The sequence below is a fragment of the Hippopotamus amphibius genome, chromosome X (assembly GCF_030028045.1).
Source record: "Hippopotamus amphibius kiboko isolate mHipAmp2 chromosome X, mHipAmp2.hap2, whole genome shotgun sequence".
Classification (NCBI taxonomy): domain Eukaryota; kingdom Metazoa; phylum Chordata; class Mammalia; order Artiodactyla; family Hippopotamidae; genus Hippopotamus; species Hippopotamus amphibius.
Window position 1 is genome coordinate 79,164,561 of NC_080203.1, and position 25,407 is coordinate 79,189,967.

Here is a 25,407-nt window from a genome sequence, read left to right on the forward strand (position 1 = left end):
ACTGTTTAGTCTAGTTATATTTGCAATAACAACTTTTTGTTTTTCAAGCTTTGTACTAGCTTATTTAAGTGGTTGATCCTCAGCCTTTGCTATATATTTGCCTTTCCTAGTGGGATTTTCCCTTTTCTATAGATTCTTACTTCTTGTTGTAGCTTTTTCTTTACCACTTACAGAGGATCCTTTAACATTTCATTTAGGGTAGGTTTAGTATTGCTGAACTCTTTTATTTATATTTTTTAATTTTGTAAAATATTTATTTGTTTATTTGGCTGCATTGGGTTTTGGTTGTGGCATGTGTGATCTTTCACTGTGGTATGTGGGCTCTTCATTGCAGCACATGGGCTTTTCTAGTTGCGGTGTGTGGGTTTCTCTCTAGTTGTGATGTACAGTCTCAGTAGTTGTGGAGCACAGGCATAGTTACCCCATGGCATGTGGGATCTTAGTTCCCTGACCAGGCACTGAACCTGCATCCCCTGCATTGGAAGGTGGATTCTTAACCACTGGACCATCAGGGAAGTCCCTTGCTGAACTCTTATAGTTTTTGCTTGTCTGAGAAGTTCTTTATCTCTCCTTCAATTCTAAATGATACTCTTGCTGGGTAGAGTATCCCAGTTTGCACGTTTTTCCTTTTCATCACTTTGAATGTATAATGCCACTCCCTTCTGGCCTGAAAAGTTTGGGCTGAAAAATCAGCACATAGTCTTATGGAGGTTCTCTTGTATATGACTCTTTGTTTTTCTCTTGCTGCCTTAGAATTTCTGTTTATCTATAACTTTTGCCATTTAATTATGATAGGTCTTCGTGTGGGTCTGTTTGGGTTTATCTTGTTTGGGATCCTCTGTGCTTTCTGTGTTTGGATATCTGTCTCCTTCTTCAGGTTTGGGAAGTTTATAAACATAATGTCATCCAGTACAGTTTGACCCCCTTTTCTCTCTCTCTCTTTTCCTTCTGGGACCCAAATAAAGGGAATGTATTCTTCATGTATGCTTCATGTTATCCTAAAGACCTGTTAAACTGCTCTCATTTTTAAAAATTTGGTTTTAGTCTTGTTGTTCTGATTGGGTAATTTCTGTTATTCTGTCTTACAGATCACTTATATGTTCTTCTGTACCACTTAGTTTGCTATTAATTCCTTCTAGTGTGTTTTTCATTTCAGCTATTTTATTCTTCTTTTCTGACTCATTCTTCTTTTATTTTCTATTTACCTTTCAAATTCTCACTGTATTCATCTATTCTTTTCCCTAATTCAAATAGAATTCGTATTACTAATCCTTTGAATTCTTTACCTGGGTGTTTATTTCTGTTTCACTATTTATTTTTTCAGGGTTTTTCTCTTCCTTTTTCCATTGAGACCAGTTCCTTTATCTTCTCATTTTGCTTAACTTTCTCTGTTTCTATGAATTTAGGTGAAATGGTTACCTATTGTGGCCTTGATGGTTTGTCCCTAGGTGGGAGCATCCCTATGCAGACTCTTTGTGCCCAGTGCCTTTAGTGGGAGAGCTGGATTTGATATGAACACAAGTCATATCTTTCCTCATGGTATTCTGGCAGCTATCACCTTGGTAGGAAGTTGGGCTGGAGATGGAGGGGCTTGTGCTAGAATCAGGTGTGAGGCAGGGCTTCCCCAATGCTCAATGGCCATAACCATCCTGTCAGGGGTGGGGTCAATCCCAAGTTGCTGGAGCAGAGGCCCTGAGGGTTGGGTCTAAGCTGGCTCTGTTCCCTTTAAGTGTATGCTTAACCCTTTTCCAGCACCAGCACCCTTGTGCCAGAAGGGAGCAGTGCTGGAACAAGAGGGGCCTGTGTGTGCTCTTGGCACAGTCTGTGGTCAGCCAGCTACAGAGGTCTGGGCTGCTTCCAATTTGCCACCTATGCAAGTGACAACAATGGCTGCACTCACCTTGCTAAGACATGGCTTTTGGTTTGTGTCTTCTTTGTCCCTCACAGCCAATGACTCCCTCTAGCTTTTGCTGCTGTCCTTCCCCTCCCAATGTAGAGTCATGCTGCAGGGCTGATGGGGTCCATGTGGGCCCTCAGCATGTATTATGGCACTGGTTGTGGCAGTCCGGCTGCCCTCAGAGATAAGGACTGTCCCTGATGCACTGCCTGTGTGAGCAACAATTACTCTGCCTCAGGAACAAGCCAGCATGCACTGCTCCTCAGAAGTGGAGTCCAGGCTTCCTACAGTATTCATGTTATTCCCAGCTGCCCATGAACCATAGATCTGACATTAGCCTTTAGTAAGTAACACGCAGATGGGTCTTGAATATTTTTATCCATTTAAACACCCTATGTCTTTTGATTGGACCTTTTATTTACATTTAAAGTAATTATTGATAGGTATGTACTTATTGCCATTTTATTAATTGTTTTCCAGTTGTTTTGCAGTTCTTGGTTCCTTTCTTCTCCTGCTGTCTTCCTTTGTGATTTGGTTACTTTCTATAGTCTTATGCTTGGATTCTTTTGTCTTTGTTTTTTTGTGTATCTATTACAGGTTTTTAGTTCATTGTCATCATAAGGTTTATGTGTAACAACCTATCTATATAACCATCTGTTTTAAGTTGATGGTCACTTAAGATTCAATGCATTCTAAAACACTACATTTTTACCACACCCTCATGTTTTGTATTTTTGTTGTCATATTTTACATCTTATTTTGTTTATTCCTTAACTAATTATTGTAGTTGATTTTGTTGTTTTTGTCTTTTATCCTTCACACTTGCTTTGTAAGTGGCTGATCTACTTCCTTTACTATATGTCACTTTTACCAATGTGATTTTTCCTTTCATGTATTTTTTTTATTTCTAGTTATGGCCTCTTTTTTCCACTTGAAGAAGTTCCTCTAACATTTCTTTTTTTTTTTTTAAGCTCATTATTGGAATATAATTGCTGTACACTGTTGTGCCAGTTTTTGCTGTACAATAAAGTGAATCAGCTGTATTTATACATATACCCCCATATCCCTTACCTCCCATGACTCCTTCCCACCTTCCCTATCCCAGCCCTCTGAGTCATCACCCGTAATCGAGTTGATCTCCCTGTGTTATGCAGCAGCTTCCCACTAGCTATCTATTTTACATTTGGTAGTGTATATATGTCAATGTTACTCTCTCACTTTGTCCTGGATTCCCCTTCACCACCCCCTGCCCCCATCCTCAGGTCCATTCTCTATATCTGCATCTTTATTCTTGCCCTGTTACTGGGTTCATCAGTACCATTTTTTTAGATTCTTCTAACATTTCTTATATGGTCAATTTAGCTGTGATGAACTCCTTTAGTTTTTGCTTGTCTGGGAAACTCTATCTATCCTTCAATTCTGAATGATAACCTTGCTGGGTAGAGTATTCTTGGTTATAAGTTTTTTTTTCCTTTCATCACTTTGAATATACTGTGTCACTCCCTTCTGACCTGCAAAATTTCTTTTGAAAAATCAGCTGATAGTCTTATAAGGGTTCTCTAGCACATAACTAATTATTTTTCTCTTGCTGCTATTAAGATTGTCTCTTTATCTTTGACTTTGACATTTTAATTATAATGTGTTTTGGTGTGGGTCTCTTTGATCCATCTTGTTTGGGACTCTCTGTGCTTCCTGGATTAGATGTCTCTTTCCTTTATGGAAGCTTTCAGCCGTTATTTCATCAAATAAGTTTTCTTTCCCTTTATTTCTCTCTTTCCCTTCTGAAATCCCCATAATGTGACTGTTTGGTACTACCCAGAAATCTCTTAAACTATCCTCATCTTAAAAAATTCTTTTTTCTTTTTGCTCTTCCAATTAGGTGATTTCCAGTATCCTGTCTTCCAGATCATTGATCCATTCTTCTGCATCATCTAATCTACAGTTGATTCCATCTAGTGTATTTTTCATTTCTGTTTTTATATTCTTCAGTGCTAACTGGGTTTTATACCTTTTTGTTGAAGTTTTCATTGTGCTCATCCATTCTGATATGGTTTGTCAAGTATCTTTATGAACATTATTTTAAGCTGTTTATTATGTAGATTATTTATCTCCATTTTGTTTAGTTCCTTTTCTTAGGATTTGTCTTGTGCTCTCATTTGGAACATATTGTTTTGTCTCTTCATTTTGCCTAACTCTGTTTCTGTGTATTAAGTTTCTATGTGTTAGGTAGATCATCTACATCTCTCAGTCTTGAAGGAGTGGCATTATTTAGAAGGTTTCCTGTGGGGCCCAGAAGAGCAGTCTCTTCTGGTCACTAGAGTCAGGCTCTCCAGGAGTATCACCTGTGTGGACTGCATGTACCCTCTTTTTTTTTTTTTTTAATTTCTTGTGCTTTTATTTATTTATTTTTTTTTTTGGGGGTACACCAGGTTCAATCAACTGTTTTTATACACATATCCCCGTATTCCCTCCCTTCCTTGACGCCCCCCCTCGAGTCCCCCCCACCCTCCCTGCCCCAGTCCTCTAAGGCATCTTCCATCCTCGAGTTGGACTCCCTTTGTTATACAACAACTTCCCACTGACTATTTTACAGTTGGTAGTATATATATGTCTGTGCTACTCTCTCGCTTCTTCTCAGTTTCCCCTTCACCCCCCGCCCCCTCCCATACCTCGAGTTCTCCAGTCCATTCTCTGTATCTGCTTCCTTGTTCTTGTCACTGATGCATGTACCCTCTTGTTGTGGAAGTCCCACAGTTGTTGCAGGTGCACTTGTGAGTAGGGCTGACCCCAGGCCAGCTGGATGTGAGACTAAGCCATAACTCCTGCAGGTGCACTGGTAGGTGGTGCTGACTCCTGTTTGGCTGACTTTCTGGCCTGGCCAACAACAGTTGCAGGTGTGCTGGTTGGCTGGACTGGCTCCCTGGGGTGGGAGCCACTTTGGATGTACACTGGTCCAAGCTGAGGCTGCTCTCCAAGTGTTACAGAGTGGAAGCCACTTTGAGGGGTCACTAGTCCTGGCTGAGTTCATCCAATGGGTGTGGCATGGCAGGAGTTGCTTTGGGAGTGTGCCAGACCTCTTGAGGCTACCTGCTGGGTTTGGTATCATGGGATTCTCTTTGGGTGGCTGGCCCATGTCTGGTATAATGGGAGCCAATTTGGGGTAGGGAGGGGCTGGACCCAACTGAGACTGCTCACCATATGTAGTGGGGTAGGAGCTGCTTTGGAGCAGCATGGGTATCTATCAAGGCTGACTGCCAAGTGTGCCAAGGTGGGGATGCTCTGTGCTTTTTAATGTGCTTATCACCCATTTCTATATCTGCATTTATAAGTTATCATTTTAATTTAGGTTGTTTTTTCTTTATTACTGAGGTTATTACTTCCTTACATTTTCCAAATATCATTCTTTGCAAGATGTATGTTTTGTGTATATTTTTTCCCAGTCGGTGGCTTGTCTTTTTAATTTTCTAATATCTTTTGATGATACTTCTGTATTCTCACTATAATGGCTCTTGTTAAGTATTTATTTATTTTCCTGTTTTGGATTTGTGGGGCCTTTTGAATCTGTTCATTGACATACTCATCAGTTCTGGAGGATCTCAACTATGATGTCTCTGTAGTCCCAGTCTCTCTCTGTGTCTTCTCCATTTGTGGTCAAATTAAGCATAAGCTATACCTTCTCATTGAGTTCTTCATGTCTCTTACTTTACCTTCTGCCTGATCTTTATGTGCCATTTTCTGTGTAGTTTCTTCTAACTTCTCTTGCAGATGACTGATTTTTTCTTAACTCCTTAATCAGTTGTTAAACCTACTCTCTGAGTTACTTTTCCCTTTCCTTTTTATTTTGAAACAATCTCAATCTTACATAAAAGTTGAAATTACAGTAGAAAGCTAGTTTTCCCTACCTATTTGAGATCAAGTTGCCAACAAGATGCTCTACCAGCTCTCAATGTTTTAGTTTGTTTTCATAAAAAAGAGGACATTCTCTTACATAACCATAGTATAATCATTAAAATTAGGAAATCATCATTGATATATTACTACCATCTAATCCCCAGACCCAATTCAAATTTCTCCAGTTTCCTAATATTGTTCTTCAGAGAAAAATGATCCAGTGCAGAATCATGTGCTGCATTATTTGTTTCTTTAGTTGTTTTCTTTTTCAGTCTGGAACAGTTTCCCAGTCTCTCCTTGACTTTCATAAACTTGATAAGTTTGAAGATTAATGAATGGTTTGGTGTAGAATGTTCCCTGATTTGGGTTTTTCTAATTTTTTTCATGATTGATGTTTATTATGCATCTTTGTCAGTACTATCGCAGAGATGATGCTGTATTCCTATTGAATCCTATAAGGTGTCAGTTGATTTTGATTTGTTCTGCTATTAATGATTAAAAAACTAAAAATAGAGTCACCATATGATCCAACAATCCCACTCCTAGGCATATATCCAGAAAAGATGAAAACTCTAATTCAAAAAGATTCACGCACCCCAGTGTTCAGAGCAGCACTATTTACAATAGCCGAGACATGGAAGCCACCTGAATGTCCACTGACAGATGAATGGATAAAGAAGATGTGTTATATATACACAGTGGAATAGTACTCAGCTATAAAAAAAGAATGAAATAATGCCATTTGCAGCAGCATGGATGGACCCAGAGATTATCATACTAAGTGAAGTAAGCCAGACAAAGACAATTACCATATGATTTCATTTATATGTGGCATCTAAAAATGATACAAATGAACTTATTTACAAAACAGAAATAGACTCATAGACATAGAAAACAAACTTACAGTTACCAAAGGGGATAGTGGGAGTGGGGGAGGGATAAATTAGGAGTTTGGGATTAGTATATATACACTACTATATATATAATAGGTAAATAGCAAGGACCTACTGTATAGCACAGGGAACTATACTCAGTATATTATAACAACCTGTAATGGAAAAGATCTGAAAAGTAATATATGTGTGTGTATATATATATATATATATATATTAAACCCACTCTAGGAAAAAACAGAAATTCTAACTAGATCTATAGAGCTATTTAAAATTTGAAACAGGAATATACATATATTTCAAGTGTATATGCTGTACACCTGAAATTAAGACAACATTGTAAATTAACTATACATTAATTTAAAAAAGATACCTTACAAAACTCTCCTAGTATTTCTAGTAAATAGTTGGTAGATTCTTCAAGGTTTTTTTTTATAGAAACAAATCATCTGCAAATAATGAGTTTTATGTATTCTTTTGTAATCCTTAGCAATTCGTTAATTTTTCTTGTCTTCTTTTGCTGGTTCAAACTACAAATAGGAAGTGGTAATTGTGGGCCTCATCAGCATTTTTCTAATTTTAAAAGCAATACTCCCAACATTTCCCCTTTTAGGACACTGTTGTATGATTTTTGTTGATTCCCTTCTTTCAGATTAAGAAAGTTCCCTTCTACTCCTGGTTTCCTATAAGTTTTCAAGTAAAAAAAAAAGGTGCAGAATTTTTATCAAATACTCTTGCATTTATAGAGATAATCTTATGGCTTTTCTCATTTATTCGAACAAGTAGTAAAAGTCATTGAGACATTTCCTTCTATGAACTTATCTTTGCATTTCTGGAACGAACTCTGCTCGACAATGGCATATTGTACTTTTAGACACTGTAAGACTTGGTTTCCTAAAATTTTGTTTAGACTTGGTGTATCTATATTCATGGGCTTTTGCATTTCCTTTCTTGTACTGTTCCATTGTGGTTGTGATATCAAAAATATTCTAGTATGATAAAATGAGAAACTGGAAGGTTTTGCATAAAATTGGAATGGTCTTTTCTTTAAATGTTTGGAAGAACTGTCCTTTAAACCGTCTGGTTTTGTGTTTTCTTTTTGGGAAGATTTTAAATTCCTGCTTCAAATTTTAAATAGCTCTATAGATCTAGTCAGAATTTCTGATTTTTCCTAGAGTGCGTTTCATTAATTTCTAAAAAATATTATATTTCACGTGAGTTTTCAAATTTATCTGTAGTTAATCCCCTTTCTCATTCATATTATTATTTCTTCACATCTTTTTATCTTTATTTTTCTAAAAGTTTATATTCTTGGTTAGTTTGTTTTAAAAAACAAAATTTGGCTTTGTGTTTTTCTCTTTTATTACTTGTTTGCTGGCAGTTATTTAAATCATAAATTAGTCTAGAATTTTATTAAATGTATTATTAGTGTCACATGGGTTAACTCATTTAGGCTATTAATATGTTAAATTATATAGACAGGTTTCATGATATTGAATCATCCAACTATTCCTGGGAAAACTCATAGCTGGTCATAGTGAATGATTTTTAAAATCTATACTCTGGTTGGTTAATTAATAATTTATTTAAAAATTTTGCATCTACACTCAGCAAATTGAGCTAACACATTTCCTTACTTTGGTTATAGTTTTGGAATCAATACGATTAGTGCCTCATAAAATGAACTGGGCAGATTTTGCTCCTTTTTAGTGGAACAACTTGTATATAATAGGAATTTAGGGATCTACAAATCTTGGTGGAACTTACCTGTAAAACAATATGGACCTGGAGATTTATGAGAGGGAAAATATTTGCTACCACTTCAGTTTTCTCTGTGTAAGTTATCTTTCTTTTTGTGCCAATTTTGGCATTTTATAGATTTCTATGAGCTTATCTATTTCATTTATTTTCAAGTCTATTAGAATATAATTGTTCACAGTACATTTTTATTATTTTTCATCTTTGTTGTATCTTAGTTTATCTCCATTTTATTTACCTGATCCCAATTCTTTAAAAAATTAGTTTTTCCAATTTCTATTTTCCTTTTTTAAGAATGAATTTTCATTTTGTAAATCTTACCTGTTGTTTTTTCTCTTCTCTATTTCATTTTTTCTTATTATTCTTTATATTTTCTTTAGGTACTTTTTTCCAGTTAATGAGCTGAATGTTCAACTTTTTTTGTTTTTAACATTTTTTGTTTCCTGATCAACTAATTTAATATCATAAATTTTGACCTATATACCTACATAACATTTTCAGGTGTGGCCCCCAAATTTTGGCATGTACAGTTTTATCATCATTCTATCCTAGCATTTCTTAATTTTCTTTAACTTTCCTTTTTAAACAAAGGGGTTATTTATTAATATGTAATTTCATTCCCAAATATATGTGAAGCTGTTTGCTATCCATTTTTATTAATTTCTAATTTTATTGCATGAGTTTCCATAGCAGCATTACTCATTATAACCCCAAAGAGGAAACAATCCAAATGACCATCAACTGATGAATGGACAAACAAAATGTGATATAGCTATACAATGGATTTTTATTTAGCAATAAAAAGGAATAAAGTACTGATTCATACTATAAATGGATGAACCTTAAAAACATTATTCTATGTGAAAGAGACCAGACACAAAAAGTCACATATTATATGATTTTACTAATAGCCAATGTCCAGGATAGGCAAATCTATAGAGGCACAGTAGATTTATGGTTGATGGAAGCTGGGAGGTGATGGGTTTGGAGGGAAATGGAGAATGACTGCTAATGAGTACAGAGTATTTTTTTGATAAAAATATTCTAAAATTTTTTGTGATAATAGTTGCTTAATTTTGTGAATATACTAAAAAGACGTTGAATTGTACATTGTAAATGTATGGTATATGAGCTATATATCAATAAAGTTGTTACATAAAAAAAGCCTAGGGTTGTTGCAGCAAAGTATTGGTCAGACATGAGAGTGACAGAAGCTGTCAGTTATCCCCAAATGGTTATTTAAAGACCTGAAGAATGCACTGCTTCATATTTGTTTAAAGTTTAAATTGTTCAAATTTACTGCTTATTGATAAAAGCATTAAATATTGGGCTGGCCAAAAAGTTCGTTCGGGTTTTTTACTTACGATCTTATGGGAAAACCCGAGAGAACTTTTTGGCCATCCCAATGTTTTTGTACTTTTCTCCTTAATGTTCTATTGGTTTATTTTTGTTTTACCAATATAGTTTAACAAGGCAGTTTTACATAAGCTCACATCAACCACAAAAATTAAGTGAGAATTTTCTTAACCACATGGTGTAAAATTTTAAATTTGGTTGTGCTTAGTCTAATACCTCTTCTTAAATTTCCTCGTCAGCCAAACTCTCTGCACATCTTTGGGTTCAGTGGGGTTTTTTTTAATGTTATTGCTGGCTAGAGGAAAGCTTGGTCTTGCTTTGCACAATCTCAAAATAAGTAAATCAGGAATATGAAAACTATTGTATGAGTAGGGCAAATAAAAATTTAATTATGTGAACTGATAGTACATTGAGAATGAAACAAAAAAATTGTATTAAAATGAATGAGCAAGGGAACCAACTTTTTTTTTAGTTTCCTAGTGAATTAGATCAGTGTTTGTCAAATACAGATTGTAAATCATTAGAGGTTTGTTAAATTAAAAAACAAAGAGCAACAATTGAGTGAAAAAGTTTTACTGCCAAGCAGGTAACCCAATTCAGTATAGTCTAGGTAGGTTCTGGGATATGAGGCTGGGAATAGGAGGAATGGGATAAATCTTTAAAAGTCAAAAGATCATAGACTTTATCTGTCCTATTTTAGGAAAGCATAGTCTCTGAGTGGTGTTGATTGGCTGGGAATATCTGAGTTTGTGCGTTAGGTAAGCACTGGGCTGGCTGGAGATGGTCTGTTTGTGTAAATTAGGCCCCCTTCTGGATCATGGTGCTTAATGGGGTCGGCACCTACATCAGCAGGACTAGTCAAGGTTTACTTTGGGATATAAAATCATTTTAGTGGGTAGTGAGGAAAATTTTTAAAAAAATGAAATAGAGTAGAAAATAGTAGAGCACAGGCTATGCAGTATTTTGTGAAACTTTAGTTACTTATATGTATGTTCTGTTCTATGATGTACTGTATTTCTTACTATGTTCATGGTCAAAATATTTCTTTTGGTACTGAATTAAATGATGCTCCTTGATTTTTTGTTTTTGTTTTTCTGTCTTAATTTCATTTTTAATAAGTTACGCTCATAGTAACATTTCAAACATTTCAGAAGGGTGTAAAATGAAAAGTCCCCTTTCTCTCAATCCCATTTCCACTACCCCAAATCAAGGCCATTAAAACCATTTGTAAATAGATACATGCACAAATGTACCCAGTCCCATTTTATTGATACAATTTATATATATTACAAATTATAATATATAATATAAAACACACAGAATGATCATACTCTAGATACTAATGTGAAACTAGTTTTCAACCAGTTTTGTTCACTTACATACCTTGGACCATACTAATTCATTCTCTTTATGTGTGTATAATCTCCCATCACATGGGTGTACATTATTTGTATATCCAGTCCCATAATAGTCATTTCAGGGATTTCTAGATTGGCTACTCCAAAATAATGCTATAGTGAATATGTTTGTCCATATCTTTTCATGTTTCTGTGGTGATCTATAGTACAAATTACTAAAAGTAAAACTATTGGATCAAGGGGAATATGCATTTAAAATTCTGGTAGATACTACCAAATTGCCTTCCAAAACGTTCATACCAGTTTACATTCCCACAGTCCGTCTATGAGAACTCCTGTCTCTCTTTGTCAACATCAGTGTTTAGCAAGCTTTTAAAGTTTGTCCAATGTAATGAAAATGATATCTCAGCACAGAGGCAGGCTAGCATAATAGTTAAGAGTGAGGTCCTGGGGTCCCAGGAGCTACATTTGATTCCCAGTTCAACCACTTCCAAGCTGTGTGACTGGACAAATTACCTCATCTTTCTAAGCTTCAGTTTCCTCATCTGGAGAATGAGGAATGACATTCCTACCTCAAAGGATGATTGTTGTTGTAGTGGTTAAGTAGGTGTCTTGGACGTAGTAAATGTTAATGCTTTCCCTACCTTTCTGTATTTAACATTAACTTAAAATCCAAAGTTGTTCATCTTAAGACTAAGAAGTAGAGTAACATAGTGGCCTAATCAAGACTTTTGAAGGTTGAAATGTGAATTCACCCACAATTCATTTTTACTAAGTTTCTGAAACCACTCTCCTTCCTGTGGTAATGTTGTTTTAACAAAGAGAGAAAAAGAATAATTGGCATGTATTGGGTCCTTGCCAAGCATTGCCACCACACTTTTGCCTTCTTTAGACAACCACTTTGGTGTCCATTGTGTGTTGTGTCCATTTATAAAATTACTAAAAGTCAATTATTGCTGATTTTGGAAAAAAGGAGAAATTCATATTGTTGAAGAATACTTTATTAAAATCTTTTATATCTTAATATTTTACTTTAACTATGAATGTGTATTCACTTGCAGTCAGTGACTTTATTCTGAACATTTGTCTACTGCTTCTTTTATTGACGAAAATAAGAAAGGGATTTAAAGATTCAAAATAATTGCATGTTTTATCTCATATTGTTTCCTTAAAGAGAAACTAAAATAACTTTGCTAGGCTCAATTGCCTGAAGTCTTTTTCATGGTTTATCACCCCCAAGACCGGAAACCTGCTGGAAAATATTTTAGTTGTTTTATTTTTCTCAAGTTTTCATTCTAGCAATTCTGTTAAAAAGTATGTAATGTGCTATGTGCTATGAGTAAAAATGACCACATATAAAATGTTACCCACACACAAAAATGTTACACAAATGCCACAGTTATTTAATCATGTTAATTTAAGTGTTAGAATCAGATGAAAGATGAACTAGTATGGAAGCCAGAAAGCCTAAATGTTGCCAAAAGGAGGAGTAAAAACTTCTATTCATGTTATTAATCAAAATCATTGTATGAGGACTCTCATTTCTCAACCAGTGTTTAATGCATAAAACCCCTTATCTATGCATAAGATTGAATGACTGAATTGTGGACTCCCTTCATCAGAATCATGTGTGGTACTTGTTTAAAATTAAGATTTCCTGAGGACTCACCTAAGTTCTCTTTCCCCCCATTTTGTTATTCCTTATTTCTAGGCCTCAGTCCGTATTACCTGGCCTCAGCCCATACCTGAATCCATATCATATCATCAGGCTCACTGTGAGAGATGTGTGTAAGAAAATCTACATTTTCAACAAGCACCCTAGGTGATTCTTACACAAACCAAAATTCAAGGATCATTGGTAGAAGATTATGATTAAGGTTCTACTATTCAGTAGGAGCTTCTAGGAACTGTTGGGAAGTTTCTGACCCTTCAGAAGATCATATTATCTTCTAAGATGCTGGAAAATGGGATGTACAGCAGGCTGTACTGGGATGGCAGTATAAAAGTAAAAGTATAGAAGTTTCTGGGAGTATAAAAGTAAACAGCCATGCTTTCACCATCCTTATAATGTGGCTAACTGGGAATCAAAATAAACAGAGAAAATGGCCACAAGGAGAAAATCCCCAGGTTCTTACCAACAGACAGCTTTGATATGGACTTGCTAGTAAGAAAGTGTTATGAAAACAGTGAATCCTATGAATAAAAAATTTGGTGGATAATCACATAGATTAAAATAGATTACATATTTAAAGCTAACATTGATGGCTTTTTCACACACACACACACACACACACACACACACACACACACACAACATCATGGGGCTTCCCTGGTGGCGCAGTGGTTAAGAATCCGACTGCTAATGCAGGGGACATGGATTCGAGCCCTGATCTGGGAAGATTCCACATGCTGAGGAGCAACTAAGCCTGTGCACCACAACTACTCAGCCTGAGCTCTGGAGCCCGTGAGCCACAATTACTGAGTCCATGTGCTGCAACTACTGAAGTCCGCGTGCCTAGACCCCATGTTGCACAACAAGAGAAGCCAACATAATGAGAAGCCCATGCACCACAATGAAGAGTAGTCCCCACTTGCCACAACCAGAGAAAGCTGGTGCATAGCAATGAAGACCCAATGCAGCCAAAAAATAAAATAAAACAAAATAAAATAAATAAAATAAATAATTAAAAATAAACATCATAAGGGGAGACCTGAAGGGGGAAGTTTTATTAATTTTTGCTATGGCTTCCTTCCTTTCTTTTTCATTTATTTCTGCTCTGATCTTTATGATTTCTTTCCTTCTGCTCACTTTTGGGTTTCTTTGTTCTTCTTTCTGAAAGGGGAAGGTAAGTGAAGAGTTGGATGTAAAAAAAGCTTTGGAAAAGGATTTTCCCTTCATTCACCATTTGTCACTTATAGCTCCTAAAATCTTGACTTAGGCTCAGGAAAGAAACTAGGTCAAGTCCAGTCAAAGCAGAGAATGGGCGAGTCAAGAGTGGGGCTGGGAATGGGGCCAACAGTAGTACAGGATTTAGGCTAGGATAGAACTAGGGTCAAGACTAGCCATGTGGTGGGGTTGTGGGGAGCTGATATGCGCATTGTCTTATGTTCTATGCATTGCAAGTCTGGAAATTCTAGAGGGTTGGGCATATGCAACATGAGAGCCAGAGCTGTCAGCTAGCTCTTCAGAGAAGTTCAACATATTTCCCTTGTTAATATTAAACCTTGGATAATTTAAAATAAGTTGCTGCAACTATCAATAAATTATGACCCTAAACTATTTTTTCCATATTCTAGTACTAAGCACATCCAGTCACATAAGCAGGAGGAAATAGAGATTAGATATTGATGTATTAGATTGGAAGGCATTATAATGCAATGGCAAAAATGGCTTCAGATTCAGACCTGGATTTAAACCTCAGGTACAACATTTATGTTCTGGGTGACCTTAGCCAAGCAGCTTAACTTCTCTGAGTTTCAGATGCCTCATCTGTAAAATGAAGGTGACAATAGAACATTCCTCACTGAGTTGTTATGCAAAGTAAACAAGATCATGTATGTAACATGTCTGATTTAAGAGAAGTCATCATTCCGTGCTGCCCCCTCTCCCTCTACTTCTCATCCCTATTTCCTCTCAGTTGCTCTTCTTGTTACTGACACAGGACGATTAATTCCTGTATCTCCTCTACCGTTTTGTGAAAGAAGGATTGTAAAATTTAAGACAAAACCCTTCAGGATTTGTTATAAGAAGCACAGGGTTATAATATTTTGCTTTATCTCTTTAGGATAAAGATAAAAACGTTTTAAACACATCTCGTAAATTACCAAAGCCTAAAAAATGTGATTTGGGAAATTATCTTTCTTCACAGTCTCCCAGACCATTTTATTTTATTTTTTTTTAAATAAACTTATTTATTTATTTATTTTATTGGCTGTGTTGGGTCTTTTTTTGCTGTGTGCAGGCTTTCTTTAGTTGTGGTTAGTGGGGGCTACTCTTCGTTGTGCTGCGCGGGCTCCTCATTGCCGTGGCTTCTCTTGTTGCGGAGCATGGGCTCTAGGCGCATGGGCTTCAGTAGTTGCAGCACATGGGCTCAATAGTTGTGGCTCATGGGCTCTAAAGCGCAGGCTCAATAGTTGTGGCGCACCGGCTCAGTTGCTCCTCAGCATGTGGGATCTTCCTGGAGCAGGGATCAAACCCGTGTCCCTGCATTGGCAGGAGGATTCTCAACCACTGCACCACCTAAGAAGCCCTCCCAGACCATTTTAAAGAGAACTCATTTAATTTTTCATATGTGGAGAACAGCAAATGATTTTTAAAAATTTATTTATTTATTTATTTATTTATTTATTTATTGGTTGTGTTGGGTCTTTGTTGCTGCACACAGGCTTTCTCTAGTTGTGGCGAGCGGGGGCTGCTGTTCATTGGAGTGCTTGAGCTTCTCATTGCTGTGGCTTCTCTTGCTGCTGAGCATGGGCTCTAGATGTGCGGGCTTCAGTAGTTGTGGCATGTGGGCTCAATAGCCGTGGCTCGCAAGCTGTATAACAGGCTCAGTAGTTGTGGCACACAGGCTTAGTTGCTCTGTGGCATGTGGTATCTTCCCGGACAAGGGATTGAACCCGTGTCCCCTGCATTGGCAGGAGGATTCTTAAGCACTGTGCCACCAGGGAAGTCCTGAGAAGAGCAAATGATTAATGAGCACCGTAAAGAAATATTTTAATAAAGCTAGCTGTGGCCCCAGATGGGAGAGATGAAATAGAAACTGGCATATTAAGTTAATATTGGATATTTATTTGGTTTTCTTGGGCAAGTAAGTTGCATTTCCTAAAAATCTATAACATCTGTTTTTTTTTTTTACTTTTCCTCTCTTCTGATTCACTCTGGTTCTTATTCCAGCATGAAGGATGGACAGACAGACACATCAAGCTGGTAAGATCCTATCCTGGATGACCTGAGCTGAACATTGTTGAGACTTTCAGCTGTCCGGCAACTTCAACTTGGAGTAATCCACTAAAATGATTAACTCGAGAATTTCAGGTACTAGTTCTTACACCCTGAAAGTGCTGGCCATGTTGCAAAGCTGAAGACCCTGGGAGTGGCCTGAAAGTTGAGATAGCATAATAAGTACACCACAAACCAGACTAGAGTTTCCATGTGAGTTGAAATGTAAATTACTCTGAATATGGCTTTTTTGTTTCCTGTGATGATAATGAACAGGGATCAAGTTCTGTTCTTCTAAATATAGTTATGTTTTTTCTAGGAATATCATTGTGAGCAATCTGACTCCTCCCTGCTTCTGGTGCTGTCCAGCAGAACAAGAACAATGAAAAAGCATTACAATCAACCAACATTTATTGAGGAGTTATTGTGCCAGGCACTTCCACATACATAATCTATGGTTAATCCTTAGAAAAATTTGTGAAGAAGATACTATTCCAAGGAGAGTTTACATGACTTGTTCAGGTCAAGAGCTTCTAAAGGGTGGAGTCAGACTCAACTTCAGGTCTGTATTACCTATATTTCTTCAAACTCAGTATTTTTTCCCACAGCATTACAGTGGAAATAGAATGATTCTTTAGGAAAGATATTTCTCCTGAATTAAGACTGTGGAGGTGGTATTACTTTGACATACAAGAAGCAGGGGAAATAGAATTTCTGTCCCCCCACCCAAAATTTTAACGACTTCATTTTTAGAGCAGTTTTAGGGTTACAAAAATTGAGAGGGAGGTACAGAGATTTCCCATATACCCCTGCCTCCAAGACATGCATAACTTCCCCTTATTATCAAGATCCCCCACCAGAGTACCACATTTAATGAACCTACGAGGGTGAGTCAAAAATTATCTGAACTGTGGTTATATTAAAACTTCTGTTGGCTGCATTGTCTTATCAGTGCTTTCCGTTCAAGGCTACTGTCTCCCCAGTCACTGTTGTGCAGGTATGAACGTGTTATTTCAGTTCATTTGTAACTGTGGTGTGAGCAAAAATGGATGCCCTACTTGTGATTTGCATGAAAGAAGAGCAGTGTGCAGGGATTCATTTTTTGTGATCTGAGGGGGTACCTGGTGTTATTTATCGAAGACTTTTTGTGCAATATACACTTCTTCCCACACTGTCGACACTCTGAAAAAACTTCATTTTGAGGTGTTAAAGCATCCCCTCTATAGTCCCATTCTTGTTCCATCGGTATTTCACCTGTTTGGGCCCCTGAAAGCAGCCTTACGAGGACGAAGATTCACTCCTGATGAAGAAGTGAAGACAGCCATGCATTTGTGGCTTGCAGCTCCGCCTAAAACATTTTTTATGAGGGAATAAGAAAGCTTGTTGACAGATGGAAAAAGTGTATTGAAAAGCAAGGAGATTATGTCAAAAAATGATGTATTTGTCTTTTCTAAAAGTTAATTAAAGTAAATTCTACAGTCAGAGTGTGGATAATTTTTGACTCACCCTCGTACATTGAACCTACATCATAATCACTCAAAGTCCATAGTCTACATTAGGGTTCACTCTTGGTGGTGTACATTTTATAGGTTTGGGCAAACGTATAATGAAATGTATCCACCATTGTAATATATAGAGTATTTTCATTGCTGTAAAAAATCTTCTGGGACTCCACTTATTCATCTCTCTTTCCCCTCCCACAACCCTGGCAACCATTGATCTTTTTACTGTCTCTGTAGTTTGCCTTTTCCAGAATATCACATAGTTGGCATCATACCGCATGTAGTCTTTTCAGATTGGCTTCTTTCACTTAGTAATATGTGCCTTTGTTTCCTCCATGTTTTTTCATGCCTTGATAGCTCATTTCTTTTTTTTTTTTTAATTTGTATTGGAGTATAGTTGATTTACAAGGTTGTGTTAGTTTCTGCTGTACAGCAAAGCTAATCAGTTATACATATACATATATCCACTCTTTCTTAGATTCTTTTCCCATATAGGTCATTACAGAGTATTGAGTAGAGTTCCCTGTGCTATACAGTAGGTCCTTATTTTATATATAGTAGTGTGTATATGTCAATCTGAATCTCCCAATTTATCCCATCCCCCCAACTTCCCCCCAGTAACCATAAGTTTGTTTGCTACATCTGTGACTCTACTTCTGTTTTATAAATAAGTTCATTTGTACCCTTTTTCTAGATTCCACATATAAGTGAGATCATGATAGTTCATTTCTTTTTAGTGCTGAATGATATTCCATTCCATGGATGTACCACAGTTTATTTATCCATTCACTTACTGAAGGACATCTTGGTTCCTTCCAGGTTTTGGTAATATTGAGTAAAGCTGAAAGAGAACCAATTTCCAAATCATCAAATTCCTTTAGTCCTATTTGCTAAAAATGATTTGCCTTTCCCACCTCTTTTTCTCAGTCTTTAAAAAGGAAAGCATACCTTTCAAAGGTCAGTAATCTTACTGTGATACTTTGACCCAGGCTGTAAAAACCCTTGGGGCTAAATAAAGCAACAATTTCAAATATTCATGTCCAGGAATCTTCTTTAACTCAAGGCCCTATAACCTACCTCTTCCTCATCCATCTCACTAACAGATGCATTTCAAATAAAATTTTATGTTTTATGTTTAATAATAATCACAATGTATAATATCTTCATGCTATTTTTACCTATCATGTATGCATAATAATTGCAACTATAACTCAATCCAGAAGACTTTTTATACTTGGAGGCTTATGGTCATGAGGAAATAAAGATAATTCAATTTCTGTTTATGGACATATTTTGTTGCAGAGAAATTCAATATGAAGATCAATAGGGGATGTTCAAGTATAAAAATATATTATGATAGATTATGATTCTTAGGAAGAATGTAATTGATATTTGATTTCAAGGAGAAAAAAGAAACAGTATATTTTCTGAAGGTTAAAGAAAGGTTTACACTTTTGTGTTTAATATTTGATGGTGGGCATCAGATTGCCCTGGTTTCTAGAATCCAATGAATATCTTTAAACTTGTAATACAACAGTTTTATTTTAAATTGTCAATATGTATAGTATGCTAGAAATTATACCTCTTGCAACTGTTTAAACATGATGAAAAATTTAGATGTCAACTTAAAAATGTGTGAGGGAGTACACAGCTTCTCAACAAACTTTTAGGAGTTATGTGAATAAAAATCTGAAGACCCCAATCCTATAGGGAGTGTTGTCAGGGTTAGGTATAATGTGTGGAAAGCATCTAGGATAACACTCAGTTAATGCTGCTATTATCTGAAGGACCGAGTTCCAATTTTAACGCCCTTTCTTCCTTGGTATTTGGTCCAGGGCACTTGTGTTCCTCTGCACTGTAGTTTCATTGTCTAGATACAGGATAGCATGGATGACTGTAAAACATTTTGAGTATAGAGAGTTAGATGATCCCTAATGACAATAATGTCAACAATAATGTTCATCATGGTGAAAATATAGGCATAGGCTCTGTAAGTCAAGGCATATAGCAGGTGTTCAACAAATGTTTGTAGAATTAGTTAATGAATGCTATAGGGAACCTTCCTACAATGAAAGCCCATGTACCCATTCACTGGGCATCTTCCCTTAGTACCTGCATTGGTGTTTTTAAAGAAAATGGACATTTTCTCATAAAGATAAAAGAGTAGGAAATAAAATCCTTTCCTGGGATGTGGCTATCTATTAATTCACAGAGAGTGTTTCCTCATTGGACTCTTGATCATTACTGCAATATAGTGTAGTTGTAAAGAGCAGAGTAGGCTCACAAAATTAACACACAGAAATCTCTTGCATTTCTATACACTAACAATGAAAGATCAGAAAGAGAAATTAAGGAAACAATCCCATTCACCATTGCAACAAAAAGAATAAAATACCTAGGAATAAACCTAACCAAGGAGGTAAAAGACCTGTACTCAGAAAACTATAAGACACTAATGAAAGAAATCAAAGATGACACAAACAGATGGAGAGATATACCATGTTCTTGGATTGGAAGAATCAACATTGTGAAAATGACTATACTACCCAAAGCAATTTACAGATTCAATGCAATCCCTATCAAATTACCAATGGCATTTTTCATAGAACTAGAACAAGAAATTTTACGATTTGTATGGAAACGCAAAAGAACCCGGATAGCCAAAGCAATGTTGAGAAGGAAAGATGGAGTTGGTGGAATCAGGCTCCCTGAATTCAAACTATACTACAAGGCTACAGCGATCAAGACAGTATGGTAATGGCACAAAAACAGAAATATAGATCAATGGAACAGGATAGAAAGCCCAGAGATAAACTATGGTCAACTAATCTATGACAAAGGAGGCAAGGATATACAATGGAGAAAAGGCAGCCTCTTCAATAAGTGGTGCTGGGAAAACTGGACAGCTACACGTAAAAGAATGAAATTAGAACACTCCCTAACACCATACACAACAATAAACTCAAAATGGATTTATATAAAGACCTAAATGCAAGGCCAGACACTATAAAACTCCTAGAGGAAAATATAGGAAGAACACTCTTCGACATAAATCACAGCAACATCTTTTTTGACCCCCCTCCTAGAGTAATGGAAATAAAAACAAAAATAAATAAGTGGGACCTAATGAAACTTCAAAGCTTCTGCACAGCAAAGGAAACTATAAACAATACGAAAATACAACCCTCAGAATGGGAGAAAATATTTGCAAAACAACAAACAACCCAATCAAAAAATGGGCAGAAGATCTAAATAGGCATTTTTTCCAAAGAAGACATATGGATGGCCAAGAGGCACATGAAAAGCTGCTCAACATCACTAACTATTAGAGAAATGCAAATCATAACTACAATCAGGTATCACCTCACACTGGTTAGAATGGGCATCATCCGAAAATCTAGAAACAGTAAATGCTGGAGAGGGTGTGGAGAAAAGGGAACCCTCTTGCACTGTTGGTGGGAATGTAAATTGATACAGCCACTATGGAGAACAGTATGGAGGTTCCTTGAAAACTAAAAATAGAATTACCATATGACCCAGCAATCCCACTCCTGGGTATCTACCCAGAGGAAACCATAATTCAAAAAGACACATGCACCCCAATGTTCATTGCAGCATTATTTACAATTGCCAGGACATGGAAGCAACCTAAATATCCATCAACAGATGAATGGATTAAAAAGATGTGGTACATATATACAATGGAATATTATTCAGCTGTAAAAAGCAATGAAACTGGGACATTTGTAGAGACATGGATGGACCTAGAGACTGTCATACAGAGTGATGTGAGTCAGAAAGAGAAAAACAAATATCGTATATTAACACATATATGCAGAATATAGAAAAATGGTACAAATCAACTGGTTTGCAAGGAAGAAATAGAGACACAGATGTGGAGAACAAACATATGGACACCAAGTGGGGAAAGCGGAGAGAGTGGGGGAAATGAATTGGGAGATTGGGATTGCCATATATATATCACTAAGAAGAAAAAAAAAAAAAAACAAGTTGTACACTCAAAAAAAAAAATGACTGAGAAAAAAAAAAGAGCGGGGTAGACTCAAGTTCAAACTAGCTGTGTATCCTTAGGCAAGTCACTTAACCTCCCTTCAATTCAGCACTCTCGTCTTTAAATGGGTATAATAATAACACTAAACTCATAAGATTGTCTGGAGGAACAGCGATGTTGGTTATAGATTGTGTGGAAGGTAAATAATGTTTCCCCCATAGGTGTCCATGTCCTAATCCCTAGAACCTGTGACTATGTCATCTTACTTGACTAAAGGACTTTGCAGATTTAAGTTAAAGATCTTGAGATGGGGAGATTATCCTGGTTTATTTGGTGGGTCCTTATACGAGAAACAGGGACGCAGGAGAGTCATTGTCAAAGTGATGCAGTGGGAGAGAGACTTGACTGGCCATTGCTGGCTTTGAAGATGGAGGAAGGGGTCTATAAGTCAGGGGATGCTGACAGCTTCCAGAAGCTGGAAAAGGCAAGGAAATGGATTCTCCCCTAGATAGCCTCCAGAAAGGAACACAACCCTTCTGACATCTTGATTTTGGCCTACAGAGGTCTATTTTTAATTTCTGACTACCAGAAGTGTAAGATAATAGATCTGTGCTATTTCAAGTCATCAAGGTTGGGGTAGTTTGTTACAGCAGTAATAGGATACCAATACAGGTGGGGTAGCCATTATTACCCTATTTATAATCCCCTTCAGTTCTGGCTTTTCTTTTTTTTTTTTAATGAATTAATTTATTTTTAAAAAATTTTATTGGCAGTGTTGGATCTTCGTTGCTGCACACCGACTTTCTGCAGCTGTGGAGAGCGGGGGCTACTCTTCCTTGCGGTGGGCAGGCTTCTTATTGCGGTGGCTTCTCTTGTTGCCGAGCATGGGTTCTAGGCACATGTGCTTCAGTAGTTGTGGTGTGTGGGCTCAGTAGTTGCGGCACATGGGCTCAGTAGTTTTGGAACATGGGCTTAGCTGCTCTGGGGCATGTGGGATCTTCCCCGACCAGGGCTGGAACCTGTTTCCCCTGGGTTGGCAGGAGGATTCTTAACCACTGTGCCAACAGGGAAGCCCCCTGGATTTTCTTGCCTTTCTTCACAGGGCAATGTAATCTAAACGCTTCTCCAAAATTAAAATGAATCTTTTTGCCCGTGTACACACTATTTTCCAGCCCCTAGGTACTCTTAATCTCAAGTCAGCCACCTGTAAAAGTAGCCCCAGTTCTCCTACAATAGACAATGGACAAGAGGCCTCTCAGGGAAGCTGCAAGACAATTTATAACATCCTCTTCATAGCTTTTCCACTTACACATGGAAAATCATGTGCTTTAATCAACAAGCAATGCGATGAGTTGGATCACAAAAACCACGCTTTGAGGTCCTATTCAGGGAAAAATGAACTCCTAATTATGGCCTCCCTTTCTCTGGCAGGGTGTTGTGAGCTTAACATGGAATGATCCAAGAGCAAGAGTCAACCCTGAAGGTAGAAGGCCCATGGGAATTAGAGTTCTAGGACCAGTAGAAATGGGAAGGGGAAGAGGAAAAGAAGTGGGTCGGTCAGAGGGAGGCTGGAAAGAGAGGAAGGAAAAACAACAAACAATCCAGCCAAATAATGAGAAATGAGAGACAGCCTTCCACAATCGATCCCTCCCGGGTTCTTGCTCGTTCCAGTTTTGGAAGCTTTCCAGGAAGACTCAAGTGCTGGACGCTGCTGCCCCGCGAGGCTGGGCCGGGACAACTTATTAGCTGGGACGGGCTGGGAATGCCTTTCTGCGAGAGCGGCCGCCCTGGCTCGGTGGTGGGGAGATCGCAGGGAGGAGCCACCGGGCGTGAAACGGAAAGACTACATCTCCCAGGCCGCCACGCTTTCCAGCTGGAGTCTAGGGCGCTGATTGCTCCCCAGTTTCCGTAGGGAAGCGTCGGGCTACCGCAGCTATTGTGCGTCGCGCACTTGCCCTCCTCTTCCCGCTCGGGCATCTTTGGAGGAAGGCTACGTTTCGTTGCCGCCCCGGCTTAACCCTTCCGGCGCTTAACAGGACAGCAGGCTGGCTCCCTTGGATCTGGAAATACTTTGGGAGATGGAGGGCTCTGGTAACGAGACCCTAGGGTGCAAGTAAGACATAGTTGAAGGAACCCGAGTACCCAGGCTCCGTAAGAGGGCTTCGCTGGGGCAGGGCGGAGGCGCTGGCTTTAAGAAGGGGGAGGGGACAGTGCAATCAGGGTTGCCCGCGGAGTTAGGCAAAGGAAATCTTCAGCTGGCTCGGCAGCTGGGAGCAAGGAGCGGCACCTCCCACTCCCGGCGCTCACCCCCGCCCACACCCTGGGCGGGCCGAAGTGTCACGTTTGCAATTGCTCTGGAAGGATCCGGCCGGTCTCCGGAGACCAGACGAGCTGCAGTTTCTGCCGCCTGTCAGGGGGGCGATGACTAGGGGGCCAGCTACTTGCTAGGCAGCACCCCGCTGGGATCGACTGCGTTAGTTTAGCTCTCCCAGTCACCTGAAGCAATCACCGGGCAGCCCGTTTCCGGTACAGACCAGCCAGCTGTCCCCAGGAATCTCATCTGAACAGGTACCTGTCCTCCAAAGGGAGGGAGGTTACAGCTTCGTAAGCGGGTCCTGCACTCTGCACACCCCATCTTCTCCCCGTACGGTGCAACTGATGCTCATGGTCTTTGTGTCTTTCCTCTCTCTTTAACATTCACGCCATCAGAACCATGGGGCATCCCCCGCTGGAGTTCAGCGACTGCTACCTGGACAGCCCTGATTTCCGCGAGAGGCTCAAGTGTTATGAGCAGGAACTGGAGAGGACCAATAAATTCATCAAAGACGTGATCAAAGACGGCAACGCGCTTATCAGCGCAATGAGAAGTAAGTGGAAGGCTTGGATGAGCAGTTTCCTTGAGCCGGTGGCTCCGGCCTTTGAGCTCTTCCACACCACGGGGGCAGGGGGGGTGGTTAGGGTGATTCCAGCCCAGGTCTCTGAGATGAATGGGTTTCCCGACACTTTGGAATGGGGTCAGTAGAAGTGGAAGGTGGTGGCTAGAACTAGAATTGGGGCTTTTCACTTTAGTGGCCTTGGCCTTATAAGACAGGATCTGTAGCTGTCCCAGGGACCGTCTTGTCCTGCAACTATCCTTTCTTGTCAGACTGTCGTTCTGAAGGGACAGTCTGCTTTTACTGTCAGACATGTTTCTACCCATGTATGAGGCCAAGCTGACCAAGGAAGTGCCCCAGCACCTCCTAAAGCATTGGGAATTCAAGCCAGCAGCTTGAGTCAGGGTTTTGTTCCTGCCTGGCGTCTGGTTGCTACAGATAAGTATGGGGGCAGCAAAAAATTTCCGATGGCAAGTTGTTTTTTAGGGAAAGCACCTTTGCTCCAGTGATTTTTTTTCCTTTAAGTTACTGAGTTATGGTTTTGGTCAAGGTTAGTCTAAGTTCAGAATTATTAAATGACCTCACATCCCACTGACTTATCCTCCAGGGTGGAATGAAGACCTGCCTAGTCCTTGGCAGAAAGAGCCCAACCCCCTGGGAGCATAGTACAGAGCTCAGGTTGGGAGACACCTGGCTGAAGGAACCTCACCTAGCTTGACTTTCCCAGTGGTCACAGCTAACAGCTGTGGGACACTCTCCTGCTTCCCCACTGTGTATAGAGTTTTTATTTCTTCTAGTTGGCAGAAGGCTTGGAGTAAGAGAAAGAATAATAAACATCCCCAATAAGAGTTCGGGCAAACCAGTCCATTGTGCCAAAGTATATACCCAGAAGAATGGAGGATAGTGAATGGGTGGTGATAATTCATTT

At 38.5% G+C, this 25,407-nt stretch overlaps 1 protein-coding gene and 1 pseudogene across 5 annotated transcripts in view; both read left to right on the forward strand.

Moving 5' to 3' along the window:
- The window catches only part of LOC130841501 (uncharacterized), a 43,839-nt pseudogene extending 20,341 nt beyond the window's left edge, over positions 1-23,498 (forward strand).
- Positions 23,499-23,665: 167 nt separating this feature from the next.
- The window catches only part of OPHN1 (oligophrenin 1), a 648,185-nt gene continuing 646,443 nt past the window's right edge, over positions 23,666-25,407 (forward strand). For all 5 annotated transcript variants that reach the window (XM_057717522.1, XM_057717521.1, XM_057717520.1 and 2 more), the window contains exons 1-2: positions 23,666-24,174; positions 24,316-24,473. In XM_057717522.1, coding sequence (XP_057573505.1) covers positions 24,320-24,473 — 154 coding nt within the window. In that variant the 5' untranslated portion in view covers positions 23,666-24,174; positions 24,316-24,319. The remainder of the gene's footprint in view (positions 24,175-24,315; positions 24,474-25,407) is intronic.